At 40.8% G+C, this 25,898-nt stretch overlaps 1 protein-coding gene across 1 annotated transcript; it reads right to left on the bottom strand.

Annotated features, from left to right (window-relative positions):
* Positions 1 to 6: 6 nt before the first annotated feature.
* LOC306920731 (monoacylglycerol lipase ABHD2) lies at positions 7 to 25,898 on the bottom strand. The gene is made up of 11 exons (XM_079497580.1): positions 25,751 to 25,898; positions 24,133 to 24,226; positions 22,278 to 22,493; positions 17,901 to 18,076; positions 17,187 to 17,354; positions 15,980 to 16,163; positions 14,954 to 15,046; positions 13,329 to 13,427; positions 12,670 to 12,739; positions 11,296 to 11,380; positions 7 to 3,986 (listed from the first exon to the last, which is right to left on the bottom strand). Exons 3-11 carry the CDS (start codon positions 22,484 to 22,486, stop codon positions 3,778 to 3,780), a joined length of 1,293 nt encoding a protein of 430 aa, XP_079353706.1. The 5' UTR covers positions 22,487 to 22,493; positions 24,133 to 24,226; positions 25,751 to 25,898; the 3' UTR covers positions 7 to 3,777.

Below are 25,898 nucleotides of genomic sequence, written 5' to 3'. Positions count from 1 at the left end.
CACTCCTTCATTTGAGAAAATAATTTATTTTGGGACACAATAACAAGAATTTCTCAAGATATCAAATCACCCACCATTGGTTTCACCAACAAAACCAAACAAACATGATGCGTGTTCAATAATGGCATAGGACTATCACTATACCAATGTGCCAGTTGTATTTTGTTGTAATGTCTTATAATCGTCTTATAACATCACAATGTAAACATAAAGCAGTAGCATGTTTAATCAATGTGTTATAGGCAAGTGTGGTTTTCTGCACTGAACCCTTATGCATTTCTGGTTGGAAACTCCCTTTTAGTGGCGCGTGACAAAGACAAATGTTGATTTCAGTTCAACATTTCTTTCTGAACACCTTGAAATTTCCTCAGTAAGCTAATATTCTGTTTAAATAAACTATTTTTCCAAATTAGCCTGTTTTGAAGCACTGGGGTTAGAATGAGGACAGACAGATACAGCTTAATATTAAAACAGTAACATTAGGGTATCTCAAATTCTCCGGTTTAAAACTTACAGTAACTTTGTTTTGAAATGTTTGGACACAATCTTCACATTAACATGTGCGGGGCATTACTGGCTTCCTACATTGTCCCCGCCCGATCCCTCAAAATGTAACCATTATAATTATGTACGTGTAACTTTGTACATATTGGTATGACTATGTTACTATGTTTTGGTTCTGACAACCAGGTGTTGAGTGTGTCTATGGTCATTCATAAACACTCAAACCGATGCATTTGCACAATAGAATTATAACAAAAACAAGTCACAATAACAATACAAATTACAAAAATACACAAAATAATAATCTAGGAAGGAAAAACAACAACAAATGTAATACATCCAAACCTGCATTTCTGTGCAAAGTTAGGGAGAGGCAAACATCTTTTAAGAAATAACACAAAGATTCTTGTGGCATCACAGCAGAGACTGGGATTGTGCTGGTGTATCATATTCTACAGCGGTTTCTTACTGGCTGAAATAGTGAGCTGTGATGGACTGGCTGAGAATTAGGCAGTTGTAGTTAGCTCTCCCTGTCAGCAGATGGCACCATTGAATAGCGTTTAGACAAGTGCAAGGTGACAGGCCAGTCTTGACAGGCAATGGAAGGGCATGAAGGTGAGAATCAGACCTGGGTCAAAAAGAGCTAGTAAATAATTCCTGCTATTGGCTATATCCTGCTTGGAGTATCAGATAAGAGCACTTTGGACGGCCAGAAAAATAAAACCGTCAGGAAATGTAATATTGTTCTGGTCCAAATCTGATTGTGAATAGCATCTGGTGCTCCAAGTGGGTTCAGACTAAGGATTATTTTCACATACTATTTCATCAAAGTCTGATAACATAAAATAAAAAAAGAAGCCAGACCCATTTTACAGATACAGTACTGCCAGCCCACTAGTTAGTATTTCAAACTATCAATCTGTTTACTTTTATCACAGTGATCAAAAGAATCATCAGGTGTCTTGGCTGAACTTGGCATTGTGGGGTCAAATGATAACAATAGTTCCAGGAATTATAGTTGCATGAAATTCCAGAAGGTGACAACAGTCTAGATTTGAATAGTTTTGAAATGGCTACCAGTCATTTTCTCACGTTGTTTAAACAAAGTACATTTTTTGATAGGCTTAAATAAAACAAATACTATCTTTCTGAACTACTGCACCCACACAAATATTTGACCTTCTAACCCTCAGCCAATTCAAGAACAGAAGAAGCCTTTTTTAAACAGATAATATATATAAACAAAAACATTCCCTTGCATTATAATTTCACTTTTCTTTCTTGTCACAAATGTGTGCAGTGGTCTCCAGTAGGATGTATGACATCACAGTTAACAGATCCACTAATATTTGGATTAGCACTAGTATCGTTTGGTCAACCTACTCTGCATGCCTCACAGCTCAGCCTCCGACTCAGCAGCACTTCAGCACATCCAGTGCTGTAAGTCTAAAGCAGCTTCGACTATGATTAATCGATTCAGACCCTTGTAACTCACGTTTAGCAGTTAGGAAGTGTCTGAAGGCCCTGTATGGACACGACTACGGTGTCTGATTTTGGCAGTGGGCTGTCTATGCTGCAGTGAACCCACACGGTGTGTCTCTCAGCATACTGTAGGCTAAGTCTGAGCTGATCAAAGGCAAAAGTATTATTAACAGAGTAGGTGTTAATCAGAAGAGTCAAGGAACATTGGACCACAGGGTCTGGTCTGAACGCAGGGATCATCAGAGTCATCATAAATTCAGATGTTATGTAACTCTCTCTCCCACTAGTTTCTTCAACCAGTTACATCAAGTATTAAATATACCTCATATATCAGCCTAAACTGTTGATAAAATGAGGGATGAAAAAAAAAACATGAAAAAGGAAAGATTTTTCTTTTGATGTACAAGTTATAAAGTGCATCAACTAAAAGGTGACAGAATAAGACAACAGGAATGTGCATTGGGTCTGATCCCAAGAGCCATGTGGAACCGCTTTCTAACCCTTTCTTTTTTCTTTCGCTTTCTCCTCGTTTTGTAAATTTCCACTTCTCCCATGAAGTCCCCGTCACTGTGAGACGGGGACGACATGGAGAGTGTAGACAACGATGTGTCTCCTCCCATACACATGACATTGCCAGCCACTTCTTTTCCACAGACAGTGAGGAGTTTCATAGGGAGGACATAACGCATCCAAGAACACGCTATTCTTCAAGTTTTCTTCAATGCTGAACCAGTGACCAACATGCAGGAGCCATATTGCAGCAACAACCCTCCCTACCTGGCTGGCTTCCCACGTGCAAACATGGCAAATTGCGTTGGTTGCTATGTCCGAAAAAGCACCCGTCTGCACAGTGGTAGACGGGAACTATACGCCTGCACCATCCAGGCGCCCTCTGCCCTCTGCTTTCCATTTATAACAGCTAAACCACGACCACATTAAGTCACATGAAGTGGCAAACACAGATACTCTCAATGTACTAAACTAAAGGAACACGAAGGGTCAAGATACTAGGAACAGAGAAATGAACACACACACACACACACACACACACACACACACACACACACACACACACACACACACACACACACACACACACACACACACACACACACACACACACACACACACACACACACACACACACACACACACACACACACACACACACACACACACACACCTTTTACGTCTATGTGATTTACATACGTATTACAAAGAGGCTGTGTTGGTTAAGACAGTAGATTAGGCTATGGCCTTGGTGGTGATAAGCGGTGAGCTCCATAGATGTAGTGAGTGGGCCTGGTGGTGGCACAGTCCTTGTATAGTAGGAGGCTTTGTCTGTGCTCTTATTGGCATTGGACTACTCAATGTATATGGTGCTTCACTATACTTTTCAGTCCAGGATGCCAACTCACTTCACCCGTTTATGGTTATTGGATCTATAATCCATCCGTTTTCTTGTCTGGTTAATGGATCCATCTTGGTCTTATATCTATGTGGGGAAATAAAATGCATTCACATCCCACATGACGGAAGAGCTCAAAAGGCAGTTAGTAATTTTCAAATTCTCTCTTGTACTGTAATAAGGTGGTGGCTGGAAAGGGGGATTGCGGTGAGGGCAGGGGGGGGGGGGGGGGGGACACAAGTAGGGCAGTCAGTAGCTCAATGCATGAGAGGAGAAGGCAGAGGAGAAGATTGCAGATTCGGATTTGGTTCAAGGCATCTCCTCTCAGTGCAATGGTGTCCAGGGGATGGGGTGGATTGACGACATGCGTGAGAGGTCAAGGGTTACGCTTTACCCTCTAGGCATACACTCTTGCCCAAGGGGTCACTTTGGCATGGCGGTTTCTGCTTCTCCCACTGGGACATGGCATTGGCGTATCCCACAATCACTTTGTCCATCCACGTGAGGGGCTGGGGGAAAAGCACTGCACCCTCGAAGAAGCCCAGGTGGCCACCGTGTAACGTCAGGGCAAAGACCACATTCTCCTTCTTCTCTGCAGGGGCAAACAGAGGACACAAGGAGGTGTATTTCTGTCCCTGAGACATTGCACATAATTTATCATTTATATTCGAACTTCCATAACTACATATGCATAACACACAAATGTAATCTAGTTTCATCTAGTTATTGTGGCTGGGCCAATGCACACTCCTTATCCCAGAACAAATATATGACACATTAGCAAAACAAATGTAACTGTGCTCCTCGGAGCACAGGTCTCAGCCAGGCCACTGAGGCCAGGTAGTAGAAGTCAATCTTAGCCAATCAGAATGAAATATGAAAAATCAGCTCCGTCTTGATGACATTGCGTGATGGTTGGAGTTGGACACAGGTCTCCTGGTGGTGCTAAAAAACAGGCGTGTGTGTGAACCTTTACGTCAATCGGACACTGCACTCATGATTTGAGCCATTCTGTTCAAAATTCTCAAAAACTTTGAGTAGTAGACAAAAATGTGTTCCACGGAACGGCCTTTCATATCTGCCATATGAAAGGCAGTGCAAATCCATTCACAGCCACAATAATCCTTTCACAGATAATATAACCCTCCAAAACTACTGGCACACACAAATAACTGAAAAAACATGACAGGATCCTGTGATCCACCTGTGACTCACAAATAACACTGGTTTGGGGAATTGGATTGGGCTGGATCTCCACTTTTCCTTTCCTATTCTCTACTTGCTGGCAACTGTGATGCAGTTGGCTAGTGATTAAGATCCCACAAGGCTCTCACTAGTCTACTATGTGCAATTCATGACAGCAGCCTCAACCCACTGGGATACTGACTGCTGAGCCACCAGTCTGCCAGACAACCACAGATGTGGGGAAAAAGATGGCGATGACGATATTCAAACCGCAGCCATCTTGCCAGCAAGGTGCTAACTAGGTGCAACTTCCCATAGACAGCCCATTCATCCAAACAGAAAAGTCCTATCTGATTTGTATTAAACAACGTCAAACTCACCAACATTGCAGCTGTCCGAAAAGCTTGAATTATCCTCTTATTATCTGCAAAGTGTTTCTTTCATAAAAATCCACTGTAGACTTGTTATGTGCTACTTCCTGTCAAGAAATTCCTTGCAGGTGATATTTTTTCTTTTTTTTCTATTGGAGTTTGGAAGCACTCGTTTTCAGTAAAGCAACCTCCTGCTGCCTCCTGCATTATGTGCAAATTCAAAACAGGTGGTACGCAGGGCTGTTGAGTGATATCCAATGAGCACTCCCAAACTCTGACACTTAGAAAAAAAATATCATGCACAGAATTTCTTGACAGGAAGTCTATGGGAAGTTGTACGTAGTTAGCACCTTGCTGGCAAGATGGCTGCAAAGTATTTAAGCACAGCCGTGTTTGTTCACGACATTTTCCTTGTAAGGTATGTCGAGCCCGACGTTCTTTCTATCCATCCTGGTGTTGGTTCACTATGTTGTCGCCAAGAACGAGCTCAATATTTACAAAAACAGACCACCGTCAGTCATGTGGGCTAGAGTTTAAATCCCAGAAAAAGGGCGCCGCTAGCTTTTCAGACGACGCCCCCCTCTTGGTGACGTACACGTTTTTACAAACTATACAACATAGTTTCAGGAGTAGAGACCACCCTCTGCTTATCACTGCCACTCCCTGTTCTTAATCACATCCCGCCTTCACACAGCGGCCACTCCCCATTCACAATCACTTGTATCCACTACACCTGCCTCCTCTCACCACAGCCTATCCCTGGTGCAATCACCACAGTATAAATACATCTGCTGCGATCTCTCAAACAAGCCGTTGCTTGTAGATCGGCTATTTCTGCTATTCTTTGCTTAGAATTTGCCATCCTCCTCCACCACAACCTCCTCCTTCTCCCTCCGTCTCGATTTTTCTAGGAATCCAGGGGGGGCAGTAACGGCACAGAGACGATCAACCGCTCATCCAGAGTAGAGCAATGATGGCTGTCAGCTCCAGAGACTCACCCTGAGTCTCGCCCTACCTTGGGTTCCTCACCCCGTTCCACATTCATCTCATTACGTTTCAATCAACTGTTTGATTGAGGTGTGGTCTCTTACTAGTGAAAAGTCATTTTGAAGAACACAGCTCCTTGCTGCTGTTCTGTGTCTCCATGAAACGAGATCTCCATTCAATAACTAACAACGTTTCTCCACTGTGCTTAAAGTTCAGTCGGTTTTAGTGGAGCAGATTACTGAAACGATCGTTCACTTGATCATACAAGCACCAAATTTGGCACACAGGTGCTTCAGAACCTACTCTCTCAGAAAAGTACGTTGTCCACCTGAAAAAAACAAAATGGACGCCATTTTTCAAGATGGCCGCCATTCGAGGTAGTTTTAAACAGTGTTTGAGCTATATTGAGCTCTAAAATTCTATTTTGATGGCCTATACTTCAAAATATATGTTCTTGAGTATGAGAAATCCAATTCTGAATTTAGAAAATAAAAAAATATTGAATATTATGACGATACAATGGGAATTAAACGAAAAAACACTCTCTTGGTGATGTTTCCGATGTGACGTCTAGGTACGTGACCACCCAATGTAGACACATGTGGTAGGACAGTACACTGTGCATATTGCATTTCAGCAGTGCTAGAAGACGTAGATGTATTTTTTTTCCCAAAATGGCCACCAAATAACTAATGATGGAGCATTTTTCTAAAAGATGCGTTAAAGATATTAGTTGTTAATTATTTTACTCCTCACATTTGCAGGCACACAACCGTGTACACTTCAGGCCGAAGCGATAGCATTTGCATCGTCCTCTGCATTCAGTCTTGCAGCCGCATTTTGTCAACTGCTCACAAGACTGAGCAATGGGTGGAAGGGTTGTCCAGAGAACCTGCCAGACCTCACCATCTTTTTGCCAGCCCCAGTTGGCAGGGCTTTCAGTTTGCATTTTGCACACTGTTGCCTGGCCCCATATGCAGGCAGCTTGGAAGGCAGACCGCTTCACATGCTGAACGAGGGATGCGCTTGTCGGTGGAATGGCATCATAAGACCTTTGCTTCCGAGCAAACAAGTCCAGTCTTGCCTCATCAACCTTGCATGTAGTGCTGTGCTTGTCATACATGGTGATGACAAACTTCTCAAGGATGTTGAGTTCCGCATCTTCTATGATAGGTGGGTATTGACTGAGCTTTTTGAAGACAGGGCTCACTTCAGGGCAAACCCGCCATGCTTGCCATGCAGTTTTCTTGCCTTTACCGCGAAAGGCTGAAACTACATCACAGCCAGTGAAGGCGTGAAAGAACAGCATGCCACTGGATTTCTCTGGGCCAAGATTCACCACCATATCATGAATTGGCAACCACCTAATGGACTGACCCTGACCAAATTCTACCCAAATCATTTCTAAGCCTGCATCCTGAAGAGTCGCAAAAACATTGACTGCAACAACAAGAATATCTGTGTCGCATGCCTTCAATCAACACAGACTTCATCTGTTGCTTGGCTGCATGAAGAGCATGTGTGAAGATTCTGGAGTCAGCTTCTTCATGGTTGCAAGGACTTAAGCCTTCAAGGCTGATGGGTTTGTTTGAAAGAGCCTGCTCTCCCTTGGTCACAACTACGACATTGTCGGGACACAGGGTCACTATCTTGTCAGCTAGGAACCCGAAGAGCTCAGTCTTGTTGTCGTCGTCTCGAAGGAAGCTTTTCCAGTTGGGTGGTAGTTTGTATTTTTCTGTCACTCTACGTCGTCCTCCCTTACCTATGTTTGTCCTTGTTTCAGCCTTCAGGCTTGAAGTCCAGTAGACATCAAAAATGATGTCTGTTCGCTCATACTTTGATGAGTATGTCAGGATTTTTGGAACTAGATATTGGACAGCATATTCCTCAAAGGTCTTTGATGTCTTTTGGAGACAATGAATACACAAGAGAGGAACCATCAATGATAATAGCATCACATTTTGGTTGTTTGTCAGGAGGAGAAATGGTATCTTCCAGAATTTTTTGACAAGAGTGGAGTTTACCTGTGTCGCTCAGTGCTGCAGGGAAAGACTGATTCTCATGCTTAAAGAACTCAAGCAGGTCACACTCTCGTGATTGGCAGGATATAAAGAGCTGCGAGAACAGACGACAATTGTCTTTGAGTACCTGCCTCTTCCCCTCACTGGAAGCTGCAGCTGCCTCTTGGCGAAATAAGTCAGCTTTGTTCTTTTTAATGGGTCTATAGAAGGAAGCCTCATCACCCAGACCATTGAAAAAGTCTCTGAAGGCAACTTGGCCTTTCTCAAAGTGAGTTCTTACAAGCTCAGCAGCACTGGGATGTGCAACGTTTTTTTGTGTCCAATGTGAGCAGATCTTTGGACTCTTCCTGGAAAGGATTGCCCAGATCCTTCATCACACTAAACAACTTCTGGACCATGTCAGTGAAGGACTTCTGAGACTGTATGGTCTGCTCATGATGCCTGATATCTTCATTTGCTACTTTGACCTGTGATGCCAACTCATACTGGTTGACTGTTTTAAAACCACCAGTGGTCTTTGAGGTGCAATTGCAATTGAAGCTTTTTTATGGTACATTTTTTTAACATGACAATTTATTTTCTCGATTAATCGTTAATATTTAATTATACTAATCAATTTTCATTTGGACACATTTACACATCCCCACAATTAATTGTATTTGTATAAGATGATAATCTATTAAAATAAGACAATAGGCTATTTATGCCATGCATCGTGTGGATGCCATCGGTCCGTTCAGTTTCATTAATTCATTGTGCATTAAATAATCAATGGATTACAATAATATCACGTTACCAGTATGCCCTGGTTGTGCTTTGACATCACTCGTATAAAAAGTGAATAAATGATCATGGCTGTTGCCCTGCAATATCTGTGATCAGACAACTTCTGAAAACACTAAATTTGAGTCACGTAATGGGCGCCATCATGAAAAATGGTGGCCATATTGGAATTCAATTGACACCATTGAGTTTTTCCACATCAAAATACATTCATTTTGATATTTGGATCATTAACACCTTTCTGTGCATGCAAGTTCTACATCGAAAACCTTTGTGCATTTGACGAGGCGGCCATCTTGAAAACTGGTGGCCATCTTGGATTTTCAGCTGGATAACATACTTTTCTTAGAAAGTACATCCTGGACATCATTTGTGCCAGACTTGGTGCTTGTACCACCAAGTGAAGGATTATTATGGAATATTGACTTAATCTGACCCATTTTATCGTTTAATTACCATTGTATCATCAAATATATATACATATATATTTTTTAATTCAGAATTGGATACTCAAAAACATATATTTTGAAGTAAAGGCCATCAAAGTAGGATTTTAGAACTCAATATAGCTCAAACACCGTTTAAAACCACCTCGAATGGCGGCCATCTTGCAAAATGGTGTCCATTTTGTTTTTTCAAGTGGACAACGTACTTTTCTGAGAGAGTAGGTTCTGAAGCGCGTGTGTGCCAATTTTGGTGCTTGTATGATCAAGTGAACGATTCTTATGATATATTGACTTAATCTGCTCCACTATTTGTCCTGGCTGGGGAAGATGAAGGAATATAGGCTACAGTAAATTATTATTTGACCATTTTGATGAGCCTTAATAGAAACCAATTTTCAAGTTGCAGTAGCAAAGCAATCAGTTACATTTTGATGAATTGTATCATTTGTACCCAATACATTAAGCTAGTACTAGGGCAACAGATATTCTTATTTTGGTTGTATTCCTGTCCACTTATTTATTTCCTCTGTAGGTGTGTCAGTGTGAGTCAGAGTATCACTTATAGGGCAAAGGGTTCAGACACTGGCTGGTCCTCTCTCGGTCAGTGTGGCACAGGCTGCCGACTGCCTGGTTGTTTGGATCAGTCAGCATTCTCTCTACAGAAGCAGTCGGGATCTAGTTGCATGTAGGACAGACTTCCAGTCTAGGCTCTGATCTCTTGTGTGGAAAACATGAGTGCGTCCCTCTCTTCAAAAAGTAAATGTGACAGATGGAGGAAGCTATAGGTAAGGATCTGGAAAATAGAAAATACTAAGGTAATCCTTTCTACTAAATATCCTGCCTCCATAAACACACGTGTTTATACTGCATCCGTACTCCTTGTGCTCCTTTCCAGGAACCATTTTATTACCCCCCAAAACATTTTTTCTAGCTAAAATGTAGACAGGCGCACACTTGAAAAGGCTCTGCAGAGTAAATTCTGGAAACTTGGGTCCAGTTTCACACTTTCAGAATTCAAAGTAGAATTCACACTCCAGATGTCGCCGTGTGTGAGAGGGGTTGTAATACAGTGAGACATTCCAGGGATATTGGCCTCCATACCACACCCTGTAGCCTAGTACAAGCTGGGCGTGGAGGAAAGTCCTCAAAGGGTCTTTGTGCATTACAGTCATCAAAGCTATGGAATTATTGTCTCCACCAGGCCGAAGGCATGGGGAGAGAGTATGTTTTGCACTCCGTCCGTCCGTGTGTGTCCGTCTGTGTACAGCTAATCTCTGGCACCGTTAACCCGGAGAGAGAATGTTTTGCACTCCGTGCGTGTGTCTGTCTGTCCGTCCGTGTGTGTTGTCTGTCCGTCAATCTGTGTACAGCTAATCTCCGGCACCGTTAACCCGGTCTGTGCCACATTTTTTGATATTACTCCTCCAGATGCTGTCCAAAAATCCCGCAAATCGTTATACACCATCTCTATAGTCATGTGTTCAAGACAGATCTGTCCGATATTTCATATTCCATCCCAATTGGCTAACATTGGCTTTCAAAGTTTGCAGGATTGGCCCATTTTGAACAAAAAGCCTCAAATCATGAACGCAGCGTGCAATTTACGTGAAATCTTTCACAGACTTTCCTACTAGGCTGAGGAATATATCCGACCATTTTCACATTGGCCTATTATAGCACCACCAGGAGGCCACAACCTGACCTACTCTGGTAGGCCCCGAGGGGCACTTTTTCTAGTTAGTCATCAGACAGCCAGAGAGCACAACTCGAGTCAAGTGTGCTCCAGTGCACATGTCATATAAGGTAAATTCCACAGGAACACACCAATGGGCTTATCACGGCTAATAATGTGAACATGAGAAGATTATGGAGTGGACTACACAAGCTGCTTGGCTCTGCATTGGGACCAGCATTTGAATCACTTCCACTATGTTTTTAAATAGACAGCTTTTATATGACGTCTGTTAGAACCTGATGTGCCAAGTCGGTGTGAGATAGTAGGTGTCACTCAGTAAAAACAGTTACATTAACAGTCAGGATTCTGCAGTGTACCAGCTGACAAACACTGTTTTACATACAGTACTACCGTCATTGGCACATTAGTTTACCTGCTAGCGTGCGAGGGATGGTGAGCAGTGAGTCGTGAACCAGAGGATCGTCTGCAGAGTTCACCAGCAACAGTGGCACGTTTACCTGTGGAAAGAAACAGCACCATTTATCTCAACTGAATCAAAAAAGACCTTCAAGTGCCATTCAGACGCAGGGTATCAATTTATACATCATACACCCACTGAATATGAAGAGGGAAAAAAATCACTCCCGTATGAAGTGAGGGGCGCTCTTATCAACATACATCATGAATTTAAGTTTTGTGTAGGACAAAAATAGCCGATTTGCTCGTCTACATATGACGTAAATTCTCCATTCATTGTCAATGGGAATTTAATCTTTGTGTAAGACAAAAATCTACACTAATAGGTCATACATTTAGAATAGAAGTACATTTAATCAACATCATTGCATTAAAATGCATTTTATATAACTAAGAGAAGGGAATGTATTTTATTAAGACTGCCACTGATAATTCCCTTTTATCACTGCTGCGTTTAAACATAGCGTTAATGGTAGTCACATGATTAGCACAGATGATTTGCTTAATGTGGAACATTGTTTTCTCACTCGTCAACAGTAAACCAACATATGGTATAAGTGTATACAGGGTATGACAATTTAAGGACTCTTTAAGACATTTTTAATACCTATAAAATTAAAAATGATGTACATTACTACTTCAAAGGTAATCAACAAACTACATTTAAAAAAATCACACCCGTGTGAACTGAGTGGTGTAAGGTTTTATATAGCATGATCAGCTGTGGTCTGACGTAATGTCTAACGTAATGAAATAAGATAAGGTATTATGTAGCCTGATCAGCTCTGATCTGACGTAATGAAATCACACCCGGATGTGATTTCACAACTGGCTTTTTCTGTGCAGAGAAAATGACCATGGTTGCTACGGTCATCCAGTTCACCCGGGTGTGATTTAATTACGTCAGAAATTATTTTGAACATAGCAACCATGCTCATTTTTTTCTGCACACAAAAGCCAGTTGTAGGAGTGGTTTACACCACTCAAAAAGACAAATGTGATCTAAGTGGCGATTGTTTTTATGACCAATCTCCAAGCTCTAGATTGGCTGTTTTCACAATGTCTATCTGTGGAACCGAGTGAATTTTATGTCTCAACTCCTGTCTCCTAAAACTCTAAGTGCAGGTTGGGGAGTGCCCAGTTCAAATATGATTATTATGGGGGGTCGCGTCCTGAAATGTTTGAGAACCACAGTACAGTATAAACCAAGGCCTCTTTTGAAAAAGAGTTCTCGAAATGAAAACACAGAAAAGGCCCACCACATGAATATGCAAAATACATTTTACGATAACGAGATAATAGTTTAAAAATAGAACATGACAGTGCTCACATTGTGGATGTAATGCACACAGCTTTCCTTCTCATAGTACTCCTTCAGCGAATGGTGGCCATGGAATTTCCTGTTGAAAATGGAAGAATTGACAGCTCGTCACACCAAACTCCAATATAGTATGCATTCATGTCCCATTAAGGCCTTAACATAACTTAACATCCAAGGACCACTTCCCCGATTTGGCCAATTTGGCCAACTATGATCGCTATGACTATGATCTCGACCATCGATGGTGGATCGAGTGTTTCCATGCAGAACGACTGTACATTGCCGCTGTATTATGTTATACCATTATTGTCTCGCCCCCTAGTTACCGGAGGTCACATAGCGAGACTAAACGGCCGTACTAGTCGTCTGTGTTCAGGTTAAAGCCAGACATAAAAGGCAATAGCTCTTGTATGTTATAATATTCTAATGCAGTGGAGACCCATGCGGGCTGAACCTCCATGCAGTGGAGACCCAAGCCGGTTGAACCTCCATGCAGTGGAGACCCAAGCCGGTTGAACCTCCATGCAGTGGAGACCCAAGCGGATTGACCACCATTCAACATACATTCAAAATACATTAACTAGTAGTCATTAACTAGTAACCTATGCCTATGCATTATGCCAATATTGGATTTATTTGTGCTTTGGTCAATGAAGTACAATACATACCTCATGATGCAATCATCAATCTGCATGAGGGAGGTCGCTGTGTAAAGCCGACTGACATCTGCTTCTACCATTTTAGAGCTTCCCCCAAACAGACTGCCCCTGTAAGACACACAAATGGGCCCAGACTGATACTGATACAATTGTACTCAAAACATGCGTAACATTTCCATACACTTAATTATTGTACAGACCCAGCACTGTGCACCACCTCTTAAGAAATGGATCCACCCAGCATACCATACCAGGAATATTAGGTCAAATTTGTATTACTTGCATTAGCTGAACTATGTCTGCATAGTGAGGTTTGAGGCTGAGGTTGCTGTTGCAGTCTACTTGAATAGCACAGATTCAATTTGTCTAATTAATTTAATCAGATGTAATCTAATTCAATGGAAATGTACAATCTATCTGCAAAATTCTGCATGTATAAGTAGGGGAGAGCCGCCACGGTTGTAACACTTTGCACGTTTCATTTTTTTACTCAGATCCGTTTATCTACATATGTAATATTTTCAGGCAACGGACCTACACATGTCTGCTACCATAAACCACTTCAAGTTTTTCAATTGATAAAACAGGTCGGGAGTTATTAAACCGAACGTGGACGCTGTTCCAGTGTTACATTTGCTGTGCATATCGGATTAATTGTAACGGCATGCGTGATAAATGTAACGCTAAAAAATTAAACATATCGTTTTCAGCTTAAAGCAATTATATTTCATTGAAGCAACTCCTTAAAATTGTTTTCATACCATGGATGTGATACGAAAATGTATCAAACATAGGGAAATATTAAATAGTACCGGGTGTACCAGTTTTGGCGTTTGAGTCAGTTCAAACATTGATTAAACAAACGTTTGATTGAGTTGTACAATGTTATACAACCCTATACTAATTTAGAATACACTCTGTAATGAAAGACAACTGACTGAACATATAATATTGGCCAATATATCAAATATGGAAATATGACTTATAATGGTATTTAATGGATAGGCGTGTTACAATTGACCCACTTTTGCAAGTTGTTCTTTGGCGTTGCTACAGACCAGAATGAACGTGCATTCCGTCTAAACACGATGCAAACTAATGAAGAACATAAGCATGAAGACATCCATGTGGATTTTTATTCACCAACATCTAAGAAAAAAATTGTAGCCCACATATACTCCAGGTGTAAAATTTTACGCATTTTGAGAAAATCTGTTTTTCACCAATAACTCCCCGTAGGATGAAGGTAAACACTTCAAACTTCCTGGGCACGTAGAGTACGTTGCTGTACACATACTGACGCGATGGCGTCATGATGGCGTTGACCAATCAAGAGATAACGTGCATGTTACAACCATGACGCGTTACAACCGTGGCAGCTCTCCCTTAACTATAGTATAATAAAGGGTCATGTAGACTGGATGAAGACAGGGTTTTAACGTACATCGGGGTGAGAAAGAGACAGAATCACCACCAGAATCATCAGAAATGAAAAACAAATAAAATGTACCCATTAGGCCATACGATTTTAAACACACCTTACTCACACATTACTTCGACACTGAAAACACAGGGGCAGAACTCCAAGATAAATGAGAAGCGACATGGGAATACGGTAGCATCCAGACTCATACCTGTGTGAGAGGATGATTTTCTTCATGTTATCTGCCATGAGGAAGTTATAGAAGCGCCTGCACTGGTCCCACTGTAGAAAGGTTTCCTGGGCCCTGTGAGACAAAGTAAACAGACACACAAACAGGAAGTCAGCTGTGTGGGGCCTGTGAGCATTCCTGAATGCTTTGCATAATCCGCTGGACAAAGAGACATTCCGTTGGGAGACAGGGGGCCCTTATGTCATGCTCTACGATACAGCTCATCGTTAGATTGGTTATGACCAAGTAGTCAAACTGATGATGAATGAGTAATTGTTTGTGGCTGGGAGATGGAAAGAGGGAGCACAATTATCTGACTCCAGGGCAACTCAATAAATCTTTCACTCAAAACCATTTGCGGACAGTCTGCGCACTTGCAACCTTTAGCAAGTTCACACCCACAAACTGGGTTTGTGTGAGTCGCTGAGGAGTGAGAAAAATGCTGTTTTCTTGACTTTTCCACAAATTAAAAGAGACATAGGAGAATGAGCGACTAGCATTGAAATGTGTATTGAAAGAGTTTCAAATATTCAGAATCATATTGAAAAACTGAGATTTCATTTGTAACACAAAAATGTAATGCTGCACACACGATAAGTGAGTATGCACTTTTCCCACTGGAAAAAGCACTAGTATACACCTTTGTAAACCCTTCACTACACCATTGATTTAGTTTGGAAATGCAGGAATGAGGATGCAATCAAGCCTGCAGAGAAGCAAGACTACTTTAATTATTATTAATCATTAATAACGATAATAATACAATTATTTCAGATTAGACTTATTTTGGTGATGCCTAATTCATACAGGTTGATTTTATTTGCGTCTGTACATTGTATTAACACAAACAGCAGTTAAAATTTATACCAATTAATTGCACAAAATAGCGCTCAGTTGGCTGTAGCTATAATAAATTAGGGTTAGAGTTGTAGGCCCTTGCGTCCTGTAGGATCCCAAAGGACACATAAGAGTCACCCATTATGGCACAGTGTGAAGACAACTACCCACCTTAGAGCACTATACCCCTGGCAGACACTGACACAACAGAGCACTCTCTCCTGGTTGACCCGGTTCTCTCCCAGGAACTTGCACACAATGTTGCCACCCAGACTGAAGCCAACCACAATCAGCTTTGTTTGGGGATAAGTCTTCTTAATGTAGCCCACCATGGCTGCAAACTCCCATGTGCATCCTGCAAGGTAAACGGCACACAGACGACCAATTAATACCCTTATCTGTTTGAGAGTCTTATTTAGTTAGTGAAAAAGGAAGGCAGTCCGTACACTGAGCTTGAGCTCCCAGGTACTTTATTTGGAATGAACAACGTATCGACCCTTGCCGGTCTTCGTCAGGCACGTTGTTCATTCCAAATAAAGTACTCAGTGTGTGGATTGCCTTCATTTTTCACTTTACGTATCTTTTGTTCAGCACCTGTAGAATTGTTTTAGATGTGCATGCTTCCCTTTGGACTCTTCTTTCATTACTCAGCAGTGACTGCTGAACGTGATTTGTGCTTGAGATATCAAACTGTGAGACCAAATATTTAAACATTCAGATCTAGATTCAGATTAAACTTTACTGTCACCACACAGGTTTACAGGTATAAAAAGTAATTGTCGTACCAACTCCTGTGATGTCAAGTTAGTTAATAAATCAATCTTTTCTCTAGAGGCTAAATATGATGGAAATTGGGAATGTAACTTAGCATGTTAGATCACCCATCTCAACTTTCAAGTCGATTTTCACATCATATTGAAATGCACAGAATCCTATAGCTTCCTTGAAAATCAAACACACCACAGACACATGACAGCAGTAATGTATAAATTATATAGTCAGTGATAGGCAATGGGCTAAACATGCCACTTCTGTAATTCAAAAGCATATTTAAATTGTGTCCAGATGAAGGCAGTTCCTGACAGCCTTGATATTACCTGCATAGAAATGTTGGTCTAAACAAACCAGTAGCAGCACAAGCCATAATGTAACAACTCTTTTAGTAATACAAATATTTGTTAATTTAACTCACGAGAATGTACAAATTAACACCCGAGAGTCGATTCTGCAGTGTACATATGAGAGGCAGGCTGTGCTTCTCCCACATACACTTTCTTGTTTGTGTTTTTATTTTAAAGACTGCTGATGATGATTTGTTTAACAATGCCTTTCAACTCAAGGTCTAGCTTAGTAAGTCTATAATGGATCTCACTCTCACCATAGGTGAACATGCGCGGAGAGGTGAGCTCGATATTTGGTAAAGCTCCCAGGTGGTTGAGAACAGCACAGCGGTAGCCCTCCTTCTGAGCATAGTCCACAAAGGTCCGGATGTAGTGCTTCTCACTATGGTTACCAATACCGGGGCATATCACCATGGTGATATCATCTGTTGGAACAGCAAACAAACAGAAATGTAAATGAAACAACACTGCATGACTAAATAAAGGATTGGGGTGTGTGTGTGTGCTTCTCCAAACAAAACAAAAACAGAAGTGTGCAATAATTATGTGCATGGATAATGGCAGCCGTCAGCTTATTAAAATTGTTATTTCAATCATCATAATAAAATATACACGCAGATCCGACACACCAAAGGTCCGACATGCGGAAACAACCGTCGGACATGCGCTGCTCCCGTGCTTGCTGTTTTGGTTAGGTTATGGTTTGAGGTAGGTTGTCGTTCTAATGACAGTCGGACCAATAGTATGACGGAACTAAAGCCTGTACCCTTTGGAAAAAGCAATACAATTATTCCACACATTTTGTAAAAGCCCTCTCTGGATGTAATATCTTGTTATTAGGCAGCATTCGCTAAAACATGTACTGTATGCAAACTGTCTAATTTAGGACAGAGTTGCTATAGAACCAAAACAGACAGTCGTCCAACGTTTTCCAGACATTTTCATATATTTCAAACAAGCGTCTCTCTCACCTCCTGTTTTATGGTCCACCATTGGTTCAAAGAGGTCAAAGGTGGCAGTAGCCCCATCCTGCATGGGTAGGTACTTCCTGATTCCATAGGGGTGGGGCGAACTGACCCGGCCCAACTTTCCATACAGGGCAGTCTGGAGGTGACCGCTCTTACCCCACAACAAGGGGGGAATGTACCTTGTAGAAATAAAACAATGATGGGCCGCTGTTAGCACAAAGCAACATCCATGAAACATTAAGCTGTGTTGTGGGAAATATGAAAAGCCTGTCTTAATCCAATCAACCCTTTGATCAAGCTGTATGTAAAAGACCATGTCACACCTATTGTTTGTTATAAAGACCCTGCTGGGCCTGAATAGGTATCACTAGGTAGTTCCTGTCTCAGTCAGGGGTCTGTACTGTATTGTACCTTTGTGAAGGTCATGTTTATCTGTGGACCTGCTTCTGGGGTATAAGAGAGGACCTACGGAGAAGCTAAGGGAGGCGAGTGCATGGGATGGAGACGACGAGAGAGATGTACTGAGAGAGAAAGTTGGAGTGATGCAGGCTAAGCCTGCTAGACTAGTAGATGTTGTTTGCTTGTTGCTGTTCTTCTGAATACACTTCTAAGATATACATTCATATATTATTTCCATAACAGCTGTAAGGTTCCATTGATGCCTGTGGCTTGTTATGCCATCTGCTGAATACATGTCATGTAACAGTATGCATGTGTTGCCTGCAACATCATTTCAACAGAGCCATGGATGGCATTGCATATCAGTTCCCTCAAAGCATTCTGCTCTTGTTATGTGTACAGTACACACATTACACAACAGAGAGAGAACTATTCATTTTTAAAGAATAATTATTACGATGCACTAGTGTTTTTGAGTTTTACAGTGTAAACTAAAACCTGAGTTGGTTGTGTGAGGCAAATAGCCGATCTACAAGCTCACAACACACCGCAGCGCATTGTTGAGCTTGTCGATTGGTTATTTCCAGCATGGAACTATATATAAATCGCAAGATTGCAAGAATGTTTGTATACACAGTACATAAGACACCCACTGCATCTAGGAGTGTACAGCTTCAACTGTTTGGATTATGTAACATTATTTTGCAATCGCGTGTCTTTCTACTACTGATTATCATGACACATTCACCATGTTATCTCATCATGGAACATTGCGCGTAAACAAATAACAGATAACTCAGAATCTAGCACTTTAAGCTTGTCGTGTGCCGTCAAGGTTGAATAGAAAGATGGAATTCAAGGTTGATCATTATGTTCAGTAAAATCTAAGTAATCACTGCTGCCTTTTATCCAATGCTAGCCTATTTTGTTTTGAAACGTTGGCCTTCAGAATGCCAAAGGAAACACTGCAATGATGATTGAGAATGAGAATGACATGTTAGCAAACATTTCAGTACTACCCGGTACTTGTTTGACTGACTTGGCATGCACTGTATCCAAGACTCCCTTCTAATAAAACGTTCCCACTCTATCAGCTGAATAGCTGTATATTAATAACAAGGAAGATCGTCACGACAGTCAACTGAAGGGCCTGCATACACATATTAAGACGCACAGTCAATATCCGCAGACAACCACCACCAACATCCCCTGGTCATCCTTTCCACAGGAACGGTCACTGTACCTGACCACTACTGCACTCATTATTAGTTACATTTAATACATTGAATACATTCCAATGTCAAAATCATTGATGTGTTAAAGCAGCAGGTGATACTGTTGCTGATTTCACTATTAGATAAGCTGTTCTAGAATGTTCATTCCCTGTGTGTAGTGTAGGTAGGGCTTAATCTATGAGCGTGGGATGACCTCAACGCATCGTTGTCATGCGGACATTGGTCAAGACAATCAACACCTGATGGGCTCAAGCCACTCAACACCAGTTAAACCATTTTACTTTCTTATAGTCTCCTCTTCCTATACACAATGTCATTGTTCTGCCTGAATGAATAATAACAGTGAAAAACAAATTCAAATTCCCTGAAGGGAAGGCAGGCACAGGTTGCTGATGGCACAGTTAAATGAGTTCTTTGGGTGAACAGAATTACACACACACATACACGTTGTGAGGTTGTAGATCTGCTATTTTTGCCAAATAGATTTGGTGTAGAGGGGAAAAAGCAGGGGACTGTACAGTATGTATACCCCTGGGGGACCTCAGTTAACAAAGTATATATATATATATATATATATATATATATATATATATATATATATATATATATATATATATATATATATATATATAGGGGTTAAGTGATCACCAGCTGTTTTCATTTTAATGGCAACCTAACTATAACTATCCCTTCCCTCTCTGTGATTAATCTCTCATTGGTCATGGGGGGTGGCTGGTCTGGAAACTCTGTTATGCAACTCAACCGGGGCGTCAATATCTTTTATAAAGCTTGACTTCACAGCACAGCACAGAGGCCATTAGATAGACTATCAACAAAGCCAATGTGTGCTACCGCTTCAATTAATTAAATACATTTTGTATTCCTTGGCATTTCCAAGCACAGTATGAGCTGTTTTCTGATGTTCAATGTGACACTGTGTATGTTGTTGTTGTTTTTTTTTAATGAAGTTGTGTTTTTTAATGTTTTACTGTAAAGCACTTTGGTACAACGTTGTTGTTTTTAAATGTGCTATATAAATAAAAGGTGGTATGGTATGGTAAAAATATAGGCTAGGGTTTCCGAAGTTTACAAGTAAAGTCAAACGTAGCAAAATCGACAGTCAATCCACCACAACAAATCAGGGAGGTACATGACCATCAGTATCGGCTAATTGTACATTAACCAATTCTCGCCCTGTTGTCGAAAGGAAAGAGACTCGGCAACAATGGCTTACTTAAGCTAACAGAACAAAATAGTCTCCCTCGCCTCTGAGCTGAATGCTCCTCAAGGTCATCAGAAGACTGGCATAACTAAATCTGAACCATGACATACATTCAGGAAATAGTATATCTATTTACAGTAGGAGTTCATTCTGTTCCAAAGGGCAATAGTGGTCGACTGGCTATTCTCCACAGCATGTGGGTATACTTTTAAATGTATAAAGGTGCGTTCAGACTTGGATGGTTAGAGCGGCACGGTTACATACAAAGTCAATACAAAGACGAGAAGTTGCACGAGCGCCGCGAACGGGGGCGGCACGACCTGGCGCAGCACAAACGGGACGAACCGAGGCAAATATTTAAATTCAAGTCTGAACGCACCTTAACACCCTGGCCCTATGCGCCTTACCCTTTATCCCTAAACTTCTTTGCCATATTCTACTATCTTGAGAAACATTTTAAAATAGTTCAACTAGCTGATCTACATTGACACGTTGTTAGATTGTAGATCGGCTATTTGAACTATTTTTAAATGTTTTTCAAAATAGTTAAAAATGTCAAATAAGTTTAGGGATAAGGGGTAAGGGATATAGCACCGGGTATAGCACAGGGTCTCAGAACATCTCATATACTCAGAACATCTCATTCTTGTGGAAGACCAGCCTATCCCTGCCTTTGCATTAGCGGTTTTCATTCTAGATTCTAATTACTCTAAACACAACTGAATTCAAGCTTATGAATGTCCCTATAAACAAATGTGCCTACATTGAGACATTCCCCCCCCAAAAAAATGTCTTCAATTTAATTCTACCTTAACTGTTCAAACCCCCCCCCCCCCCCCCCATCTCATGTCAACCTACTGTATATCTATCAATAAAGGCAAAAAGCCTCCAAAAATATATTTAAAAAAAAAAAACTGTTCAAAAATATCCACACCCCTCAGTGCGTGCTCGCTTAGATTTTCTGTTTGTTCATCACCATTTTCTGTTACAGTTTAAAGACTCCACCTCACCCCCCAGCACTTCTCTTGCAATCTTTTCAATTGCTATGCAGATATACACGTTCACATGTATTGTTGTTACATTATTTAGTTATTTGTTTTTTACTTGACCACAAATGCTAAGAATGTTATGTTAGATAGCAGTGTAGTTTACACAGATGCTAGGTTCGATGTTTACCTGGTATCCTAGTTTTTCTGAAGTACTAAATTGTTTTCTTTGCACTCTGCCCCGTACTAACATGACCATTTGCATTTACGCTGCCGTTTGTGGTTCATGCCATACTCTAATCTCACAATTGTAAGTCTCTCTGGATACAATTCCAAAATTCTAGTAGGGCTGAATACAATTGAATTAAGAAATGTTATATGCTGGTGTGTCTACTCTGTACAGAACTTAGGGACACAGATGACAACAGATGGGAGCCACCTCAGACAAACTGCTACAGCCAGTAAGTCCAGATGGCCTGTCTGTGCCATCCTAGCATTTCCATGGTAACCCAACAATGACAGAATCACAGCAACTCACTCTTTGGTCAGATGAGGACAGGATTTGAGAAGAAAGCGGTTAAGTGCCGTATCCTGGTAGTAGAGGGATGGGGCTGCAGTGGGGCTCTTGAGGTTCAGGCAACGGACAATGATGTAGAGCACCGTGGCCACTGCTGCCAGCTTCATGCCATCGAACATTAATGGCTGCTCTGGAGCAATGGTGATCACGTCCGACTCGTGGGTAGTCATGATTGCTCTGAAAGAGAAGACAATTTTACATTGGGCAGCGCGGCTTAGTGGGTAAAGAAAGAGGCCGTCTGGTAATCAGGTGATCGCCGAGTCGCCCCATCGTTCCAATATACATGTCGAAGTGTCCCTGAACAAGAGCCCTAACAGCAAAAGCTAAAAATTGGATCATACTTTGTGTAAAATAGCTCGAACCAGTGCTGATTATTTCGTTAGGACGCGCTACAGTGGTGTTCGATACGAACTTAACCGGGATGTGGAAACCTCTACTTCAATGCTCTACGAGTTGCTTAGCCATTAGCCAGTTATTCTGTCTCATCTAGAAGACTCAAGTACCCAAGGTAATACAAGCCATTCAATGTATATGGGTTGTAAAGCCAGATACCTTGATTCGTATATGTTGACCTGTTGGAGATACCGCGTGCGTTGCCTGGAATCCCAGGTTTAGAAGCCATGGGAGCCGCCTTTTATGCTGTGCAAGTCTAGTGTTACGATGATGTCACCACTGTGTATATCCATCTTTGGAGTTTCTACATTAATCTGATGTCAGCGCTGGATATCGCTGTTGTCTCCATATATGGGACTATGGGTTATCCCATATATGGAACTCTAAGTGAAAGCCTTCGCAACACTTTGGTTAAGCTATGCATGTGAATTTGAAATAATAAGAAATAACATATATATTATGCACACATGCCACCAGCCTGTATATACAGTAGTGGGTCTTCACTACTGAACACTGCTTTGTGCAGTGTGATTGATTATATTGATTATGCGGCTTGGTTCAAAAAAGGCACACATAGTAACTTTTGTATTAACATATTGACAGCCAAAAACTGGACAGGGAGACCACACACGTTTGCTTCATTTAGCATTTACATAATTAGGCAGGGCAATCAATGCCAGATTCAGAGGCTATGGAGTCAGCTTAATCAGACAGGGCAATCTATAGCTAGGATTTAATCAGGTTATACTGTATGTACAGTTGTACACATAGCGTACACATACTGTAGGAAGGTTATCAGTGGTGGCTGGCTACTTCAATGTGTAAAATAGACAGATACTTGATCACAGATGCCAAGAATGTTTAGATAGCGAGTTGTTTAGACAAACACTAGGTTTGATATTTACCCGATATCCTAATTAAATACATTGTAGCAACAACAAAATATCTTTGTACGTTTACCCACTTTCACTTGACCAGAGTTTTTGCCATTTAATCTGATCTTGCACTTGACCTATGAGAATGTACACTAAAGAAGAACTGCGGATATTAAGTCATCCTATGTTGATGAAGAAAGAGGAACTTGAGGTAGACCACTAAGTCAAGTGTAGGTGACAGCATAGCCATAGATTGTCGCAGTGAGAAAATAAAAACATTGTTGATACTGAGCTATGAGAACAGACACCAAAGAGGAACTGCAAAAATTACAAAATGAAGAAATAGGAACTTGAAGTTGCGATAGACAATTCAGTCAAATATACAGTAGGCGACAGGCTATCCTGTCTGATTTACAAATGTACTATCGCTGTAAAAATATTTCAAGTTTATTAACTCTTAGCAGCATAACAGGATAACATAAGGGCATTTGTCAAAAAAGGACACATTTTCAGTTTCAAAATAAATATAAATAAATACATTTACTTACAGTGGTGGGTAATGGTAGTCTGATTAATAATGGCACTTGCTGTCCAACAATTCTTAATTTGTGAAGATGTAATCTCACAGTGATTTGGTCAACCCTAAAAACAAACAAAAAAATCTAATGAAATTACTGCAATACATTTTGGTATTAATTAGGGGTGTCAAAAAAATGAGAAAAAAGATAATTGAGCAAATCCACAAATTTAAAATCAAAAGTCAAATTGCTATCAAGTGCTTGAATGACACCTGCTTGCATTTCCTAACCTGCAAAACCACCAAGATTAGAATTATCAAAAAGGTTTCGACAGTATCAAACCCCAAAATCAAGTCACTCATCCGCAATTCCGCATACAAGTAAAATATGGCTGAACGAAATGTCTTTCCTCAAACACCAATGTGCTAATACAAATATACTACATATTCACACCTTAAATTACAAAACAAAAATTGGGTGGGTCTGTGGCATGGTGTGACTGACTACTGTGTGTGGTGTGCACACCCAACAGAGAAGCAATGATTGACAGACAATGACGCAGAATAAATAGAATGGATATTCTATTTTGTAGCCAAATGCTCATGCAAATAGAATTTCCCCGCTTTGCTGTTATTAAGAGCAGCCTGATAAGGAAGGACTGATGACACCACTTAACTATGGATAACAGACAGACATGACATCACTTAAGGAATATTTCACTTTAAAAAAAAATCCTGGTATGCTTATGTGAACACCCCAGACAGTTTTTAAGTTGCTCGATTTAGTATTAAGATATTTGATATTCATTTTAACTGCCCCGCCCCCTTCCTATAAAACCCATTGCAACTTCAAACCCAATTTTAACCATGTTAGATTCATCAAAAACACCCATCGTTTTTTTTGGCAACTGATATTGAATATAAAAATGAATATAACATATCTAAATTATGACTCAAGCAACTAAAAAACTGTCTGTAGCCCTATCTTTTATGAGCCCACATGTTCAGTAGCCCACAGTTCTCTGTGGTTCCAAATGGAACACAAACCTCAATACAAGTTGTTCTATAATTTGTTTTTCCTAAACTAAGAATTTAGTCACTTACAGAACCCCATATAAATCTGTCCAACTGTGGCTGATGTCAGCCAGGTGGGTTCATTATTGTATTGCTCAAGTCTGCTGTCCTGAACTGTGCTAGTATTAATCTGGATCAAACTCAGGTTGAATTTGACCGCTAAAATTAAAGCAGGGATGGGGTGTAATTTAGTAGCAAGACTTAATTACTTAATTAAAGTGTCTGTTTTAATTGTCACGTTTATCTCCTCATGTAAAAAGTTGCAACCGCTGGCGAACCATCTCCTGCTGCTGCGCATCGCATGTATGTTAGAACGTTTCAAGTTGCATTGGCAAAATGGAATAACAACCTTTCGTGATATTAACTGTTAATAATCATCATCTTAATAATCATCAATTATACACATAATTGTGAGCGTCTGTCCTTTTTCTATAATGTAACATAATAAAAGGTTGCAGATTCTGTGGAAAGCAGCACAGCGGGAACACTTGGGATATGATAGCATTTTTCAACAGCTAACAGTAGCTAGTGAGACAGCAGAATGAAGTGGCGTTATCGACGGTGTCCTTCCTTACCTGAGCTGCTAAAACGCGCCGGGTGTTTTCTGACTCGATACGTCTTCGTCTGTGTGGCTTTCCATATGGGATGGTGTTTCTGGCTCTCTATATGATCATAAATGAGTGTACATACAGTACTAAACATCAGCTGACATCTCGGAATGAG

The sequence above is a fragment of the Electrona antarctica genome (assembly GCF_951216825.1).
Source record: "Electrona antarctica genome assembly, chromosome: 3".
Taxonomy (NCBI): domain Eukaryota; kingdom Metazoa; phylum Chordata; class Actinopteri; order Myctophiformes; family Myctophidae; genus Electrona; species Electrona antarctica.
The sequence above is the reverse complement of the archived record's forward strand: the minus strand, read 5'-3'. Positions and strand labels throughout refer to the sequence as shown.

Excerpts from the sequence above, each read along its gene's own strand:
- LOC306920731 (XM_079497580.1), bottom strand. The coding sequence starts at position 22,486 with ATGACTACCCACGAGTCGGACGTGATCACCATTGCTCCAGAGCAGCCA. Across the intron at positions 15,047-15,979 it reads CAGGGGTATAGTGCTCTAAG|GGCCCAGGAAACCTTTCTAC; the intron begins GTGGGTAGTTGT and ends TTTGTCTCACAG. Across the intron at positions 12,740-13,328 it reads ATTGATGATTGCATCATGAG|GAAATTCCATGGCCACCATT; the intron begins GTATGTATTGTA and ends CATTTTCAACAG.